The sequence below is a fragment of the Prunus persica genome, chromosome G5, assembly GCF_000346465.2.
Source record: "Prunus persica cultivar Lovell chromosome G5, Prunus_persica_NCBIv2, whole genome shotgun sequence".
Lineage (NCBI taxonomy): Eukaryota > Viridiplantae > Streptophyta > Magnoliopsida > Rosales > Rosaceae > Prunus > Prunus persica.
In genome coordinates, this window is record NC_034013.1 from 8,101,244 (window position 1) to 8,120,159 (window position 18,916).

The 18,916-nt window shown below is 39.9% G+C and overlaps 3 protein-coding genes across 3 annotated transcripts; 1 reads left to right on the forward strand and 2 right to left on the reverse strand.

Moving 5' to 3' along the window:
- On the reverse strand, positions 64–8,141 carry LOC18775941 (E3 ubiquitin ligase PARAQUAT TOLERANCE 3). Its single transcript, XM_020563644.1, has 15 exons — positions 6,897–8,141; positions 6,254–6,350; positions 5,920–6,001; positions 5,655–5,821; positions 5,484–5,563; positions 5,272–5,343; positions 5,022–5,178; positions 4,779–4,927; positions 4,485–4,652; positions 4,095–4,394; positions 3,816–3,857; positions 3,441–3,693; positions 2,952–3,188; positions 2,247–2,328; positions 64–1,182 (listed from the first exon to the last, which is right to left on the reverse strand). Exons 1-15 carry the CDS (start codon positions 7,060–7,062, stop codon positions 397–399), a joined length of 2,838 nt encoding a protein of 945 aa, XP_020419233.1. The 5' UTR covers positions 7,063–8,141; the 3' UTR covers positions 64–396.
- Positions 8,258–9,392, forward strand: LOC18777209 (cyclin-dependent kinase F-4). Its single transcript, XM_007210885.2, has one exon. It carries the CDS (start codon positions 8,377–8,379, stop codon positions 9,331–9,333), a length of 957 nt encoding a protein of 318 aa, XP_007210947.2. The 5' UTR covers positions 8,258–8,376; the 3' UTR covers positions 9,334–9,392.
- Positions 10,426–11,520, reverse strand: LOC18777755 (basic blue protein). Its single transcript, XM_007211162.2, has 2 exons — positions 11,197–11,520; positions 10,426–10,761 (listed from the first exon to the last, which is right to left on the reverse strand). Exons 1-2 carry the CDS (start codon positions 11,387–11,389, stop codon positions 10,559–10,561), a joined length of 396 nt encoding a protein of 131 aa, XP_007211224.1. The 5' UTR covers positions 11,390–11,520; the 3' UTR covers positions 10,426–10,558.

Genomic DNA, 18,916 nt, shown 5'->3' on the forward strand with positions numbered 1-18,916 from the left:
CATCTAACAATAACAATAGCCAGTCGATTGAACTTTCGGATAATTGAAAGAAGAAGATATATGTAAAAAGCAAGCAGCCTTGAACTCGAAGAGAGAAGTCTCTTATTCATATTTTGTAATTTAGTATTTCATGACAGAAGAGGTTAAACAAAATTATCAAATATCAAATTTCAAGCAGGAACAAGCAAGCAATTGCTCCCGTGGCCCATGGGCCTCTTACATATACAGTGATTCAATCACCTCCAAGGCCCAATAAAAAAGAGAGAGAGAGAGAGAGAGAGAGAGAGAGAGAGAGAGAGAGAGAGAGAGTGAGCAAAACACAAAAACAGCAAATTGCCAATTAGGCCCACTGTTTGATCTCTTCTTCTGATCTACTCTTATCTGATCTCTCTCTCCCTATCTATGCCTGCGATCCCGATGATCCCTGGTGCTGCCTCTGGAGTGCCTGGGCTCTTCCTGCTCCGCCTTCTGCGGCGGCGACGCCTCGTACCTCGACGGCTTCCTCTTGAAGTGCCTGTCGTCGTCGCTCGACTCATACTCCATAGAAGCAGCAGCGCTAACCATAGCCTTTCTACTTCCATTTCCGCCACTCCCAGCCTTGGCAGTCGACGACGACGTCGTTTTATACTCGTCGTACACCGATCCATTTGCCAACGATGAAGACGACTCCTTGTGATGATGCGCCGACGACGGCTTGTTATCCTCCGTCGCCGACGGAGAAGCAGCGCGAGCCCGCTTCTTGCTCACTTCCCCCTCCGGAAAGCTTATGCGAGAAAACACGCTTGCCTTGTGCTTGCGCTCCGCCGCCGCCGCCGCTGCGGCAGCTGCTGCAGCTGATGCCGTAGAAGAGGAGGAGGCAGGTTTGGCCGATGCTGTTGTTGTTTCAGTGGAAGGTGGTGGTTTTGCAGAAGACGAATCAGAACGATGTCGTTTCTGGCGCTGCTGCTGATCATCCTCATGGTGGTCGTGGTAATCGTCATAGTCTCGACCTCGATCTCGGTCTTGGGCGCGTTCGCGATCTCTGTCGTGGTGGTCTGATTTTCTCTTGGGAGGACGCGGTGGCTGTGGCTCCAGGTCACGTGGGTCACGTGAGGGCCTTCGTTCTGGAGATGACCTCTCGCGTCTGTGACGATGCTGGTGGCTGTTGCTGTAGTCGGGACTTGGTGATCGAGCAATTGACTTCTGCAATGCATAACAAGAAGAAAAACAAAAAGCCCCAATAAGTCAACTTTTCCCACAGTAATAATTCTCACAAAAATCATTACTTTTCACTGTTACCCATTATTTTATCTCTTTTTTCTTTTTTGCTAAGTGCTTTGACGATTTTTTCCTTCATGCATTTACGAAACTAACACCCACTTTTCTTAAACACCTTTGTTCCCTTTATTTATTTATTTTGTTCGGTTTTCAAATTTTGGAAAACAAAAAACATCGTTAACACTTTGATTTTTTTTGCCGTTGGCTTTACACCCTGCGATCCCATTAATTACTCATATCCAACTTTGCAGCCAGAACTCAGAAAGGAAGTAGAAATGGTAAACCAAAAATAATAAAATAAAATATAAAACCATTGTTAAAAACACTCCTCCTGTACAAAGTGCAGAAATTCAATTCTGAACCTGCAGCAAGCACTTGAGGATCATATATTAAAAAAAAAATTAGCATCTCAGACCAGTGTAAACATGATCCAAGATGACTCCTAATGGTTTTCTTTTTATTTAAAAAATAAATTCAATTCAGAGCCGTTAAAAAAAACAGAGAAGCAGGTTATTAAATTTTGAGTCCTGGCAAATATAAGTTGGAATTAATGGGATTCAAAAGGCTGTATACTAGGGTAATCTGAACATGTTGCTAAAACAACAGAACAGAACTCTAATTGACCTCAGTTTCGGCCACATTTAGCCGTTTTCCATGTACTCTCGATTGATTCAAGCCACCGTGAAAAAGGGAGGCCAAACTACAATGCATTCTCTCCATTTAATATCCCCATGACCAAATGGAGCATTACGAAGAAAAGAAATAATATAATGACACAAAAATAAAATAAAGACTGAACGAAAAATAATAGCTGATAAGGAAAACAGACTAATATATCCTAGACTCTTTGGCAATATCTGGCCAAATTGGTGTCCTATTGCCAACTTGGTCTCTCCTTGCAAGAGTGTTGATAAAAACCTTAAGAAAACCCTGCTGCTGCAGTATACAAATGATAAGAAGAGAGGGAAATTGGCACAATAAAGACGTACAGATTTGGATTTCATAGAAGCACCATCGCCGCCACCGCTGCTCACCTCCCTCCCGTATTCCCGATCTTTGGAGAATTCCCTACTGAAATATATATAATTAAAAAATGAATTACTCAACCATGTAAAAATAGATACTACAGCTTGAGAGGAAAAGCAACCAATTACCATAAGATTATAGGCAAGTTGTCCATTTCTCAGAAGAATAGTACTATTAGATCCTATTATGAGATATTGCCCATATACTAAAACTGTGGGACACAAAAGGGCAAACAGCTATACATAGCCCAACTACTGAAGGATTTCTCCTTTCAAATATCTCTATACTCTCCCCAAAGAGAAAAAAACAGCATAATTTTGTTTCACATACAGAATGATAAACAAACACAAAGACACATCAGATTCGGGAAGCTTGTATCACACTTTACCATCTCTTAGTACCAACCCAACTGACCAAAAATGAATTCCACATTTCAATCAAAATAACAGATCTCATATCTATTGTGTCCTTACAACGGAATTGCATCTAAAATGGAATCCAAACCCTTTGGTGGACCACACTAGAAAATCGCATCTAACAGAAACCGAATTTAAAAAATCTTCACATAACATGGCTATCAAATCACATATAACAGATACTCATGTTTTCCAAGTTATACCCTATGAATAAAAATTCCAAGAAAAAACAAATCCAGTTTTCAGTCTTACGTTTGGCCTCGTCTCTCATTTTCACGCTTTCGCCTCAAATCAGCTTTTCGAGCCTCAAATTCCTCTCTGCTCATGACAGGGGGTCCAACATTCATGCCATTCATGCCATTCATGCCATTCATGCCATTCATGCCATTCATGCCATTCATGCCATTCATTCCATTCATGCCATTCATGCCATTCATTCCATTCATGCCATTCATGCCATTCATGCCCATGCCAAAGTCAGCCAAATCCCTGAATAAAGTCCAAGATTACAAACACATTAGGTTGTGGGGCCAAAAGGAGGGAAAAAGCATTAAATTGTAACTTGCAAGCATCAAGTGACATTATCTTAGGGCACTGGTTACACCTGCAAACCTACTTTTTCCACAAAAATGACTCCAAGGGCAAAAACCATTGAATTGCATGCATACGAGAAAGTACAAGTATCTATTGTGGGGGGGGGAGGAGGAGAGAGAGAGAAATTCAAATGAGACAAATACATACCTCTGAGGCGGAACCATGGGCATCATATAACCTTGAGCACCGAATGAGTCCTGTGGACCAAAACCCCCAAATGGCATGTCCAATGGGCCTAGTCCATAACCCATATATGGCATAGGACCACCATATGGTGCCATATATCCTTCCATACCCATGCCAGGTTGCATGCCATTCCAGTATGGATTATAAGCACCGGGGCCCATAGGCATCATATAGTTATCAGCTGCAAGATCTTGCGAGGTTCTCCATTGCATGTCTGCATTGAATGTAAACATTATGGCATGTATAAAAGCACAAGGATTGAAGTATCCAATTCAAATTTATATGATAGATAGAAAGCTTTAAGTTCACAAAACAAAGTAGGAGGAAGAGCCATACCATTCGCAGGCATGCGAACTTTCTTCTTTTTCCTTTTCTTTCCTGTAATGCACATACAATGACAAACAAATAAGTAATCACTACAGTTCCAACTATTTTTTTGGAGTCAAACTAAGCTTTATTTTTAAGAAAAATCTTTTACTCAACATCCATCCAACTCCTGTATGTCAAGAAAGCAAGAAAACACATAGAACTTGATATGCACCATGAAAAAATGCGAAAACAGAACTAGTAGGCCAACAGAACCAGAGAACTATAATTCCCAGACCACTACATTACCTGCCTCCCCAGAAGCCAGCCTTTGTTGCACTTCCTCCTCAACAAGTGGAGCACTCCCTTGCGATGCTGGTTCCTTCATACTCATTGACTCATGTGTAGCTTCAGATACATCAGCCACTTTTGTATTCCTCACTTTCTCTAAAATCTGCTGTGGGGCAACAACAGGCTTTACCTCATCTGCGGTTTCCTGTATCTTCGGGGTTTCTTTATTCAAAGATAGCTGTAGTTCTTCTCCCCTTGATGCAGCAGATTGAGTTGGAGAAGGAATCTTGGGTTGTGGACAGCGTGCAGACTCCATATCTGAATATTACAAATCAAAAGTTTAATACGAACAGAAAATGACTACTCTGGTGGAAATAGAAAGAGAAGGAACATTATTGAAATACAAACCTTGAACTTGGAAAGTACTCCCAGCATTATCAGCACTACTGTTACCCCCAGATTCCAAGATTCGATTGATTGTATCCCTGAGTGTCTTATTTGGCAGTAGATCGTCTGCCAGTGTATTTGTAGCCCCACAGACACACACTGACTTGGACATAATGTAGTTCCGGATACCTGATTATAAAGGCACCCAGTGTAAATACAAAGAAAATTTATACTTACCAAAAAGATTACAAGGGATTAGGTTGAAATTCTTAAAAGCTGCAAAATTTAGGCAATAATATTTACATCATAACTTACACTTATCACAAAAGCTCTTAAAGCAACACTTGCTCGTTAACACAGCATCTTTCATTACTTCCTTGCACAACGGGCAGTGTAGCTCAGGGGGTAGATCACCAACAGACCGTGTAGATGGTAAACCTTCAATCTCTCTCTCGAAAGCAGCCCTGTTTTCATATTAAAGATTATAGTAAGTTTTCATAAAAACAACTGGAAGGCAAGCATAACAACTATGAAATATAGAACACCAAATCAGCTTACTCATTTGGCCTCAAAACAGCTACTGCACCACTTGGCAATGCATATGAGCCATCTGGGGTTGCCATCAGCATGGACTTGGGAATGCCAGTGGGTGGCTTCACTCTTTTTATGTCAAAAGTTGGATCACCATTTGTAGGGCAGTGCTGAATAAAATGCCCTAAACAAATACAATATGTCAAATATAACTTATATAAGTGCATTCCTGATATAATCATTTATCACAAAGAAAGAAATAAGAACAGGAACATACCAGGAACCTTACACCTGTGACAAATATAGCCCTGTGGAGGTGTTTTCCTCTCCAACCCCCCTCCTCCTCGACCTCAATCAAGAAAAGAAAAATCAGTTTTGTCATGTAAAATGAGAGAATATATATATATATATATATATATATATGTATATATGTTGAATGAGCACTGACATATTAAGTAAAACAAAAATATGTAATTTTAAAAGACTCACCAAAACCACGTCCACCCATCATTCTTCCACCCATACCCCTGCCAAAACCTCTACCAGGACCAAAGCCATCAGGACCTTGCCTGCAAATACAACACAGAGATCATCCAGCATTAGTGACCATGAATCTATCATTTATCACAGAACTAAACAATAAAACTGAAAGCATCTCACTGTTGCCAGTCCAAGGCTGGAGTGTCGATTAAAGCCTTAATCTTGCTATCTTCATCGGCTTTATTTGTTGGCTGAACATCCGGAGCCTGATAACTTGTCTGCACTGGCAAGACTTCAGGAATTTCATACAAATCACCTCCAAGATCATCCCAATCTGACTCATCAGGCTGTAACGCCAAAATAAACACACTATCACTAAAAGCTCTAACTGATTGCACAAAGCAAAGCACAACCATGCCAGGATCTAGTAGATACTAAAGCTTACATATTTCATGGCAGATGAATCAGCTGTCAGAAAGCTAGTCCTTTCTGGTTCAGTATATTCCACCTTATCTTCCACCTTTGGCCTGCAATAAAGGAAATAAAAATAGCCTAACTCAACCAACCCTCGAAATTGGTCCTAATGGTCATAAGGAACACAAAAATCCTATTGAAGAACATAGCACTGCTTGGGCGCACTCCACAGAAGTTACAATAACAGGTACTACCCCCATATCACAGGTTTGTTAAACACAATAACAATTGATACAGACAACTCAAAATTCATAATGGACCTTACGAAAACATAACTAAAGAATTTAAAGGATCTGAGATAGTACTCTGAATCAGTAACAATTGGCATGCGAGGCCGTCCAGGTACGCGTCGAATTAAAACTGACGTATTTTTTGGAATCAACATTGCTTCATCAAGATACTCTGAAATTGCAAAACATAGAACATGAAGACTATAAAAACACAGCAAAGATATTGATCCATGAAAGCAAGGATAAAAGCTACCAAAATGCGATTCCCCAAACCATAACCCATGGTTCCTAGTTAGTTAAAGTCAGATTAACCATTCCATTAGATCCCAGATTTCAATCTCACACACCCTGTCCTGTCCCCTCTCAGATTGAGTCAATTTAACATATAGGTGGTCAAACTTTGCTCATTCGATAACAACACTAAACCACCACATAAGGTCAATCTAACTTAACTTTCAAGGCACATGGTGGCAATTAGTGACCCCAACGTTAATTGAAGTATGGCAATGTAACATCCTCTATATAAACAACATGTAGATAGATAGCTACAAGCATTAAAAAAAAAATGAACAAATACCCAAAAATCAAATTTTGAAATCTCCAAAATCATATATGATTTTACCACTCAACACACACACACACTCATATCACCTGCTAGGACCCAAATTTGTGTTTAATTACAAATTGTTCAGAACGGAATAACTAAATCAGAACCAACCTTCATTGGTCTGGGCGTTGGTGACCACAAGGTCGAAATCAGTACCCCTCCCTAAGTGCTTGGATTCAAATATTTTTTCTTTCAAAATACCAACTGAGATGAAAGGACCGTCCATAGCAATTGAATCATAATCTCTTGCACTCTTAAATTTATAATACACCGCCATGGTCAATACTTTTTTTTTCTTCCAAAAAAATAGAAATATGTATAATAATACCACAACAAGAACAAACAAACGCCCCGAGGAGAACGATAATCAAAGGCCAATAAAAATATAAAGGCCTTGTATTAAACTCCCAAAAACAAAAATCAAACAGTACAAAAAAATTGAAGATCTTTTCGTTTTCTTTTTTCTTCGATTAATCTATTGAGATCGAACAATCAAACCACCGCAGAAGAACAGGGAGACAGAGCTCTTCAGAAGCTTCTTCGCGGACCATACGCCAATCTCCTCTCTTCGGTTCGATTCAATTCCTTCAAAAACCGATCATTGAACAGATGCTTCGAATCAAATTAGGTTCCGAGAGCCACCACAGATTCAATCCTCCGCCGATCGTCGCAATTCGAATCAAATTTCACAGATCTCAGTGAAATTAGAAAAAGCCCTCTGCGCTTGTCTTCGCACCGATCCTTACAAATAGCCTGAGAGAATCAGAAAACCCTAGGCTGAGGAACCGATTCTGATGAGCGAATGGATGGTACAATTGCTCCAAAATCGCCGATTGGTTGGCCGTACGTATATAGCACCGAGGAAAATTCACGAATTCCGAGAGCTTCTGACACGCCAAAACCGAGAAAACCCAAATCTTTCAGAGAGAAACCCCTTGAAATTTGTGAAACTGGTGATGGTTTTCAAGCACTAGGACGTCTGTGTAGTAGGCTGATAATCAATACGAACAGCCAGGCTGCTAGGGTTTGGTTCAGAGAAATTTGAGAGAGAGAGAGAGAGAGAGAGAGAGAGCTCTTCGCGTTGGGTTTTGTTTTGCTTTTTTCTAATTTCCTTTTGGTTTTTTGTCCTTGAAAGGGTTGAGGGTCGGTTTAACGACTTCCGTTTCGTTTGTGGATAATCCTTGTGGGGCCAGCCCAACAACGACTCGTCGCACGCTCAATATGCTTTTTTTTTTTTTAACTTTAAAATTTAAACCATAAAATCTTTACCTTTGAAAAGCTTTGACTCTAAATAAAAATGTTGACCGTAGTAAAACTTTGGGCCCAAGTAAAATAGAACAGCTTCAATTACGAAAACTCCTTTTCCTTATAGGATTGGGAAAGATTTAGACTATCCTTATAGGATTGGGAAAGATTTAGGCTATAAATAATAGCCGGGCACCTTGCATTTTCTACCTTGAGTGAGTGAGCAAGCCTTTAGGAAATCAATTAGGTTTTGCTTCTGGGCAGACGTCAATTTCCATATTTGACGAAAGCTCTTGAGTTTCCATTAACAAAGAGAGAGTTTTGTTGTTTTCTTGAGATAGTTTGAATGGAGAATTATTGCTTCCTTAAGCCGCTCGGTGAAGGAAGTTTCGGGGTTGTATGGAAGGCTTTGCACAAGGTGACTGGTGAGATTGTTGCAATTAAGCAACTGAAGAATGAGGTATCGAGGTTGACTTCATGGGAGGAATTTCTCCAAATGGCGGAAGTTGAGTCTCTGTCTCAGTTGAAGAACCACCCGAATATTGTCAATTTGAAACAAGCTTTCATGGGATTTGATGGCACTGCTTCCCTTGTTTTTGAATTCATGGAGGGCAACTTATTGCAATTTATGCAACTGCACAAGAAGAGATTCAATGAGGCAGAAATCAGGAATGTGTGTCATCAAATTCTTCTTGGGCTAGATCACATGCATAAGAATGGGTGGTGCCACCGTGACCTCAAACCGGAAAACTTGTTGGTGAAGCAAGGTGTGGTCAAGATTGGGGATTTGGGTTCTGCTAAGAAGATTCAGCCGGGCATTCCTTTCAAAGATTATGTCACAACTCGCTGGTACAGAGCCCCGGAGGTGTTGCTCGGCTCACACTTCTACGATTCCAAGGTTGATATGTGGGCTGTGGGTGTAATCTTGGCTGAGATGTTCAACCTCCGCCCTCTACTTCCGGGTCAAAATGCGGAGCAGCAGCTGTTTTGGATTTGTAGTGTGCTAGGCAGCCCAACCATGAAGTCATGGCCTGAAGGGCAAATTCTTGCAGGGCAGGCTGAGTATCAGTTTCCACAGTTTTCTGGGTCTGGTCTCTCATTTTTCATCCCATCTGCGAGTGAGTCTGCAATTCAGCTTATTACTTCGCTGCTTTCTTGGGATCCTGCTAAGAGGCCGACTGCTGCAGAGGCACTTAAGCATCCCTTTTTCGTCGGCTCCCACCGTATTCCACGTGCCATTCCTCGTGCCATTCCCGAGAGACATAACCATATTCTTCCTAACATTGGTGGAATTTTAGTCTAGACTAGTAATGTCATAACTCAGCAAATATTATAAGTTCACTTGTATTTGAAAGATTTTTTAGCTCTACTTTACACAATTAAATTGAATTTGTGAAGAGAGTTCATAATCATATATTGTGCAAATGCTGAATATATATATATATATATATATATATACATTGATTCACTTTTATTATCTTGCTATGTTATATCATTTACTGGTTCATATCTGTATCTATAGTGTTTAGCTTTCATGTAACTTCTGTGTTGATGTATTCTATTGTAGTTCTGCCCCTATCCACAGTCGCCAAACCAAATCATGGATTGAACCAAAGAAACATTTCAATCTTGAAAGATGTTAATTAAGAGAATCCCAATACCATAATGATGCATCATTTAAAGATAAGGCGAAACGAGCTAATCTATGAGTGGCTAAGTTGGCCTGTCGGAAAACAAACGGAAGTATTACTCAAAGTTGCAATGTACCTTAAAATTTGATTACATGATAAAATAAATTATAACCAAAATTGGAATATAACCTCAAATTTGATTGAAGGATCAAATTGGTTGAACATGATGAGTTCAATTGAAATTTTCTTTTGAAGAATAGATTATAATCAGAGAACAAATCTTCCCCCAATTGTATATCTCAGGATACATGTCCAGTTCCATGGGCTTCTTCACTTAGTAAAAGTAAGCAGAGAAGACCAAATATAATGACCAAAGCTCTGCTTTGTGTTCCAACTCTTGTCCCACACATCTTTGAACCATAAGTGCTACAACAATCTTATCAATTACCAACCCCAATGTTTAGATATTTTAGATGATGTGTTTTTCAAAAGAAGAAAGTTGTGGTATCAGACTCTTTCAATCTGTAAAAATCAATCTACTTAATGATTGCACTTTATGTTTTGGTCTGTAAACTTAAAATTCTAACTCCGCCCCTAATTAAAGACATGTCTACGGGAGGACTTGGCGAAACAAGAAGTTGTCCATCTTGTACAACCAACTTCTGTGCCAATCCCCTTAATGCAATTTCCACTATGTCAACTTGGTTTTAAGAAAATAAATAAATCATCTGGGATGGAGTGTGAGATAGAGAGGAAGCAAGGGGAAGGAGGAAGAAGAAATGGTTAAATTCAGAAAAATAACATACAAAATATTAATATTGCGACATTTCCTTCCTAGAAACTCTTTATTGCAAAGACAAACTACTGTAACAACAAGCATATATATAGCTAGATGAATCACTCTGCATGAACAGCAATTCTCATTCCATATCCACAGTAATCTATAACATTACAAATAAAGTAGTTTTGACCCTTCTTTAACACGACATGATCGTCCCCAGAGTTGTATAACTTCTTAAGATGGCCTTTTGCACTACAACTTTGGTACCCTTTTGCATCCACAGCCGCCACGCTAAATAATGGGTTGCTATATTTGAAAACTGTACATTAAACCAAAAACAAATGTTATGCAAATAGTTCCAAACATATGAATTATTCTGCACCATGTACTTTTCAGGTTAAACTTTTTTCATAACAGTTCTAAACCAAAGAAACTTTACAAGAAATCAGTTACTAGTACATCTTGAATGATATCACGAGGATCCCAATACCATGAAGATGCATCATTTAAAGATATATAAGGCGAAACGCGCTAATGTATGAGCAGCTAAGTTGGACTCTCTGAAAACAGAACTAACAGAAGTATTACTCAAAGTTGGAATGCACCTTAAGATTTGGCTACATGATGAAATAACTTATAACCAAAACTGGAATATCACCTCAAATTTTGATTGAAGGATCAAGTTAGTTGAACATGATGAGTTGAATTCAAATTTTCTTTGAAGAATAGATTATATTAAGAAAATAAATCTTACCCAAGACATCTCCAGCCTTGAAGTGCTTGTCTTTCCCCCAATTGGATACCTCCGGATACAGGTCCCAGCCCTTGTCATCTCCCACTACATATTCAGTTCCATGGTGGGATTCTTCACTTTGCAAAAGCAAGCAGAGAAGGCCAAATATGATGACCAAAGCTCTGCTCTGTGCTTTAACTCTTGTCCCAGACATCTATGAACCAAAAGTGCTACAATTTTATCAATTACCAACCCATTTCAAAGGGTTGGATTTATAGAGCACAAAAATAAATGAATTATATCCAGAAGATAAGAAAAAAGATTATTGGGTGAATAGGTACTAGCAAGTACATGCACCCAATATATTTATAGAGGCTATGAAATATTGCTTTTGGTATACAAAATCCCGATGGATCTTGATAAACAAGTTCGGTATTGGTTTTAACGTGCATTGCACTCAAAGGCAGGTTTGAATAATTACCACACATATAATTTTGTTAGGCACCGTAAAGAAGGCAAAGTCAAACAAACATTTTTTTTTTTGGACAACGAATCCCTGAGAATGTGTTGCAAGCAATCAATTAGGCAATTTTTTTGTCTCCTAAACTAAACTCATATAATATCTATCTATCACACACGGCTCCGGCCACCCGGTTCTCACCCTAGAGAAATCTCCATCCTATTGTTAGCTATTGTTTTCCTACAAATACTCGACCTAAATTAGGCATCGGAGGGCCTTTGGCCAACACCCCCGGGTGTGGTCCTCTTATTCCGATTTGTTTTACAGGGAGAAAGAGAAGCAAAGAAGACGACGGAATCTTAGACGAATATTCTTGTGGGATGAAAATCACTCCCACAAAACTCATGTAATGTGTATCTGTCAAATTAATCCCTTAACATGTAGGATACAGTTTCCCTTTTTTTCCAATTCTAAGCTTGCCACATCATTGAAAAGAATGCTTAAAGAATAGGGTACATTTCTATTTGGTAGACCAAAACCAAAACCAGACATTCTAATTGTTAAAACCAGAAATAAAGCAACCAAAAAAAAAAAAACAGCATACTTATCATAAACAGTCAGATAAGTAGAAAATGAAAGCAAAATTTGAGCATATCCAAATAAAATATCTAGCTTTCAAAGAAACCAACACAATGTTGCTTCATTTCATAGTCTTATCTTCACAGCATTATCTTGTTATCTCTCTCTCTTCTGAAAATTTCAATGACCACACCAAAAAAATGCCTTACTTTTACAAACAAATCCTTCACCTTGACCAGCAAAATTATGCTACTGACTGTCTTCCCAAAAACCCACTGCCACATAATGAAGACTATCCATATGTTATGGAAACAAAGTTTCTTGTTGCTCATGCCACATAATGAAGACTGACAAAACGACTTAAGTCGTACGTCTCACAGGCCTTGTGAAAAAAACCTTGTTTTATGGAAATTATGAGCAGAGGAATTTCGTAGTTTGGACAAGATAAGAAAGAAGAGAAATATGAATCAACTCGCAAAAGGTCAGTGAAAACTTAGATTGAAAAAGGCTTAAATATAGGCATCTAATGAAACATTCCATCTAACACAAACAGGCTGCAACCATAAGTGAATACAAATATACAAACTGATGCCATTCCTCAGACAAATAGAAATACAGTAATAAGAAAAGAAAACTGAAATCCCGTGCATCAAACAATGGCAGAAGGAGAAAAGAGGTACTATCTATATATACCTACTGCTTCCCCTCATGTCTTCATAATGCTGATGCCATTGCTCTTTGTGTCAAGTATGCAGTTGCTACATGTTGAAAGTTTGTAGGTAAAAAGTTCACCATGATGGCATGACATGTTCTTCAAAGTATGAACGTTTCGCTAGAGTTTTTAGTAAAAATTCACTTATTTGGGATGGTGGTTGTTACTCGATGTTGAATATAGTTGTTACTCGGTATTATAAATGTTTGTTTTTAAAAATAGTATTGCCGCGCGGCTATACTTTTTTTTGGAAGCAATTTTTTTTTACTTTTTTTAAAAAAATAGTATAGTGGACCGACTGTGCCTTCTTTTTTTTTCTAATTTTTTAAATAAATAGCATAGCTGAGCGGCTCTACGCTTTATATGTACGTGGTGCCTAATCGCTAGACGAGACCTCTCTTTTTTCAATAAATAGTATAGACGAGTCCTTTTTTAAAAAAAAAATAAATAGTTGTTGAGGCCCAAAAAAGTCCATGGTTAGGCCCAAATAAGTTTCCGGCCCAATATGATACTGTATTAAGAAAAGTCACATATCGGAATACACGAAGGCTCGTCATATACAAGTCATAGCCCACATGCCATGCTAAATAAATAATTTTTCATGCCAAGGATTGAGATAATATTATAAAATACAAGCCCATGCTAAACTCAGCACCGTGTCCCTCTTCAAAGACGATAAAATTGAAGCACGTCAAGCGACATGCCACGCCAAGTAAGGAATTATTATTCTGCACCCAATCACGCCGCAAGCTTAAGTGAGCCCCAAGCCACTGAAATACCCGAGGCTTGCTTGAGTGGGTTGTGATATGGATGATAATAAATTGTCATGAGGCCCATTGATGGGCTGAGAAATGGAAGTCCCGGGTTGCTTGTGAGCCTCAGGACTCAAGCCCATTTCATAGGCCTAAACATGTGGGTGAGCACAAAGAGAAAAATAGCTCATTAACTCAACCAAAAAGCACAATGCTTGATAAGGATAGCCCACTTACTTGGTAAATCAACTTGGCTCATACAATCACAATAAAGAGCTGCAAAGCCCCAGCACTTGGCTGGAAAAACAAAAGCCACGAAGGGGAAGTTTGAAGGTCCATTATACAAAGCTGCTGGGAGGTTCTAGCACATGGGAAATGAGCAAGTGTCAAGCAAAAGACAACCAAGGGACCAAAGGATATTGGCGCGCAGCCTGCTAGGAGAGGAATCGCCTTTTGAACCAGCATGCATACCCATTCTCTTTCCCTCATTAGACCTAGCCATGGAAGAAGGAAGAAAAGAAAAGAAAGAGATGGCTAGAAATAAAGGCAGCTGTGGGAAAGAGCATTGAGCACCCAAAAATCCCTGATTATGTGAGATTGGACAGAGAAGATTTTTCTAGAATAAGATAAGTCAAAGAAGGGGAGGAGGAAGGAAAGAAAAAGGTTGGCCAAATTAGATAGAAACCATTAGGGTTTCTTAGAAAAAGATGGCTTCCAACGGCTATTAAATTGGCCTCCTCTACCCAACCAAGGACAACCCACATTTCAAAGAGCAAGCTTCCTCTCTCACTTGCAACACCTAGCAAATTCGTGCTTTGTTCATCCTCCTCCCCATTTTTTCCCATTCTGGGAGGCTGCTTTAGCATTTGATAGAGTCACTGTCAAGCTACCGGAAATAATACTCAAGCCACCCATTCCTATCTTTTTCCTTATTCTCAGCCAAACCTCTCTGCAAACGCTTCATCTCATACCTTAATACCCATTTCCCCCCTAGGAACACTTAGTTTTCTCTTCAGTGCTAAACTCATGACAATTTTACTCATATGCCACAAGCTTCTCGTGCAAAGCTAGAAAATTTATCTATAAGTTGTTGTTATTTTCATTGGTGAAGGTAACTAAGGTATTTCCTAAGACTTCTCTGTCTTTACGAAGCATTTTTGGAGCTTGATCTTTGAACTCAGGCTCAAGGGGCAATTTCATCCATTTTGCTATTTACGGTAGCCCAAGCCCGTAATAGCTACCAAAACGAAAAAGCCCCTACAATAGTATAGCCGGCGGCTATACTATTTTTGACACGTGAGCAACTAGGCGCTATGTAGCAAATCTATTTATTATTTTTTTTTCATAATTAGTATAGCCGGGTGGCTATATGCGATTTTATTCTATTTTTGTTTTAAAATAGGATAGCCGCGTGGCTTTAGTTGGTTTTTTTTAATTTTCTTTAATAAATGGTATAGCCGAGCGGTTATACTCAGTTTTATTAATGTTTATTTAAAAAATAGTATAGCCGCGCGGCCATACGCGATTTTTTGCTAATTTTTTTTAAAATAGTATAGCCATGCGGCGTTACCTTTTTTTATATTTTTTTATATAAATAAATAGTATAGCCGATCAGCTATACACTTTATACATATATTAGGATCCTTTTCTTCTTTTAAATTTTTTCCCCAATTTTCATTTATCAATAATAGTATTTTACAGCATTATCCATTACTATTAGGCCATTACCCGAGTCTCTATTGTCCACTTTTAATTTTTTACTTTTCCAGAGTTTTTACCTATATAAAGAATCTAGTATTTTCACGTTTAATACTCTACTATACACGTACGTACGTATTTTTCAATAATACATCCATATTCTGTACACGTCTTAAAGACTCAATAAAATTGACATTTTAAAAAAAAAGCAGACATACAATACTCGCATTGTACATGTACATACGTATTTATCATGTTTAATACAAGTATTTTTAACAAAATTTTTAATAAAACACACAAAATTAATGTATTATACAAATAATTCTCACATATTAATGAATAAAAATAATATATTTAAAAAAATTAAAAAACTTATATTAAAATATTATATAGTGGCCGATTAATATATGTTTTGGATATGTTCAAACTAGCTAATTAATATCTATAAAGTATAAACGAATGCAACTAGGAGGGTTATTTTTTCTTAATTTTTTTTAATTAAATAGTATAGCAATGCGGCTATACTTGTTTTGACACGTGGGTGCCTAATCACTAGGGAGACTTCTTTTTAAAATTAAAAAATTAAAGTATACATGTGCAGATACACGGTTTTTTTATTTTTTTTAATAAATAGTATTGCCGCGCGGCTATACTCGATTTTATTAATGTGTCTTTAAAAAATAGTATAGCTGCCCGGCTATACAGTTTTTGGCATGTGGGCAACTAGGCACTATGCGGCAAATTTGTTTTTGTTTTTCATAAAGAGTGGGAGAAGAAGGCCATCCATCCAAGTTTCGCTGGTGAGCTTTCAATGTTGTTGCAATTTTTTTATTTTTGTTGTTGGTATTATTTATGGGTATTCAATTTGATGGGTTTGATCGATCTATCTCTACTTTGTTTTTGTTATTTGATTCTTTATCTAATGGGTTTGATCGAGCTCTGTTCGTATTCTATCTCTTCTTGTTTCTTTTTGAAAACCAAATTTCGACACAAAAAACAAAAGTTAATCATCTTTTTTTATCTGATACAGAGTGTTTGGTTTTCAAATTTTGCCATCTATCATCTTTCAGTCTAAGATTCTGTGTTGCTCCAATAACGATAGTCTCAACTTATCCTTGCTTTTCTGTTTACACCATAATCAACCGAGCATATCCAGCATCGAAACGACTAGCACCAAGGCAAACACGCCTTCTCCTCTGCCGAAGGAAGACACTCTTCCAAGGTGCCAAACACCAGCCAAAGCTCCCAACTGCCGAAGCTCTCTCTTGTCTAACCTAATCTCCAAGACACGTGTCACCACCACATCGACTTGCACAAAGTCCCACATCGAAACTTTGTGCAAAGCTCCCATTTTCACTCCCTATAAATAGGGAACAGTACCCAAATAAAAAGAGTAACTACTCTCTCACTATTACTGTTACTCTGCCAAAGTTACCACTCTTAGCTAACTTAAGCATTGGAGAGCCTTCGGCTGGCACCACACCGGTGTCCGAAGCTTAATGATTGTTTCTCCTACTTTGTCTTCTATAGGCTCTTCCCTTACCGAAGGTCCTCACCTTCTCCCCTGCTGAAGACTACCTACTTTTCTCTAAGTTGACCCTCTCCGAAAAAGAGCATCAACAGTTTGGTGCCGTTTGTGGGAATTCGGCACTTGAATCCCATTTCTCTCTACCAGCCTAGCTGGCTCATTCTCCCATCAGGCCTCGTTGCCTCTTTTTTACCCCACATTCTGCTATGTCGATTGAGGATAGCCACGATACTCCACACTATACCCCCCGCGAGGGTACCTCCCGAAAGAAACATTCGGTAGATGTCAATCTCCAGGCAGAAGTGGAGCTCATCCGCGCCAGCTGGAACATGACTACCGCACTCTGAAGCGTAACTGGGAGAAAGCGTAGACCCATAGTTCCCAACATGAGTTTACCTAGGATGTTGAGCACATCCAGCTAAACCAGCCAATGCCCTCTCACCACAGCGCCCCGGTCCAGTCTAGGCTCGGCAAGGGTAAAGGCCTTCTTTACCCAGAGCCAATAAGTCGCAACTCCTTCACATCTCCCCACCGAAGGACCGGCCTCATGAACCGATGAAGTCTATAGGGATTGCAGAGACCGTCTCTTGGACCGTCAGACATAACCTATCTTTATCCATATCCCTGTTAATCTCGGGGACCCAAGGGTGACGCACCTAGGTCCCCCACCGAAGCCCACACACCTGCCAGCTGAAGAAGGTGAAGGGGACTCGGATAGTTGGGAATTTTATAATCTAGAGGACTGGGAGTCTTATCACACCAAGGCGTTCGAAGAGTGGGAACCTTCCCCGGCTCCTGTCAACCCGTCCCCCAGGCCTTCAGCACCTGAGACTCTCCCTCATGCCAACCCGGCCATGAGGCTTCTCTTTGAGAAGGTTCGGAGCCTCGAGAGCGAGCAGCACCGTGGCCACCAACCCCTCTGGGCGAAGCCATGACCCGAGCCCTTTACCAAATGTATCCTCAATTACCACCACGAGAAAGACATCTAGGCACTCCGCATCACTTTCTACACTGGCACGGAAAATCCTCTCACGCATATACATTCTTTCCAGTCTGCCCTTGGGTGTAAGGGCCTTAGTGACGAAGGCATGTGCCTCATCTTCCCTTCTACCCTCAGCGATGCATCCCTGAATTGATTCTACAGGTTGAACCACCGCACCATCAACTCATTTGATAGTCTAAAGCAAACTTTCCTAGACCACTTCATGATCCAGACTGATCGCCTATACTCCACGGGCGACCTGTACATGCTTCGGCAGGGTGAGGATGAGCCCATGCGGGAGTATGCAGCTCTGCTCAGCCATGAATACTCCCGCTGCCCAGAGATTGATGACTGCGCTACCTTCGGTGCCTTCAAAAGTGGCATCCGTGAGTCCAACTTCCTCTATCTGGTTCATAGCAATAATTGGAACACATATGCAGAGCTAATAAAGTAGGCAGCAGTTCACGCCAAGGCTAAATACTTCAATTCCAAGCGTGGCCCAGCCACCCAGGCACGTAGCACTTTCGTTGATCGTCCACCTGCTTCAGTACCTACCCCAACCCCACCTCAGCATTCTGCTCCCACCCTAAATACCCAAGGTACCTTACACCCAAAACGGAAGGATAACTACCAGCATACCTTCAGCAATAACAAGCGGGGCAGACATGGCAACCACCACTAATCTAGTGGAAGCAACCCTCCTCGGACAAGTGATCGGGCTTTACTCCCCTTCACACCCAAGCCTAGGTTCGAGGTCTTCACCACCCTCAACACCACCTATGAGAATGTCCTAGTTCATGAGGCACCTATCATACCCAAGCGCCCAACCTGAGAGACCAGGCAGCAAGTCTATGCCCAACACAGGCGTCTTCTGCCGTTTTCACCAATTCGGTAGCCATGATACCGAATCATGCGTTGCCTTATGCAACATCATAGAATGCCTCATCTGTGAGGGCAAGCTGGACAAATATGTGCACAATATCCCACCCCTACCTAACCCTCACCAATGGCAGATCAACATGATCTCCAC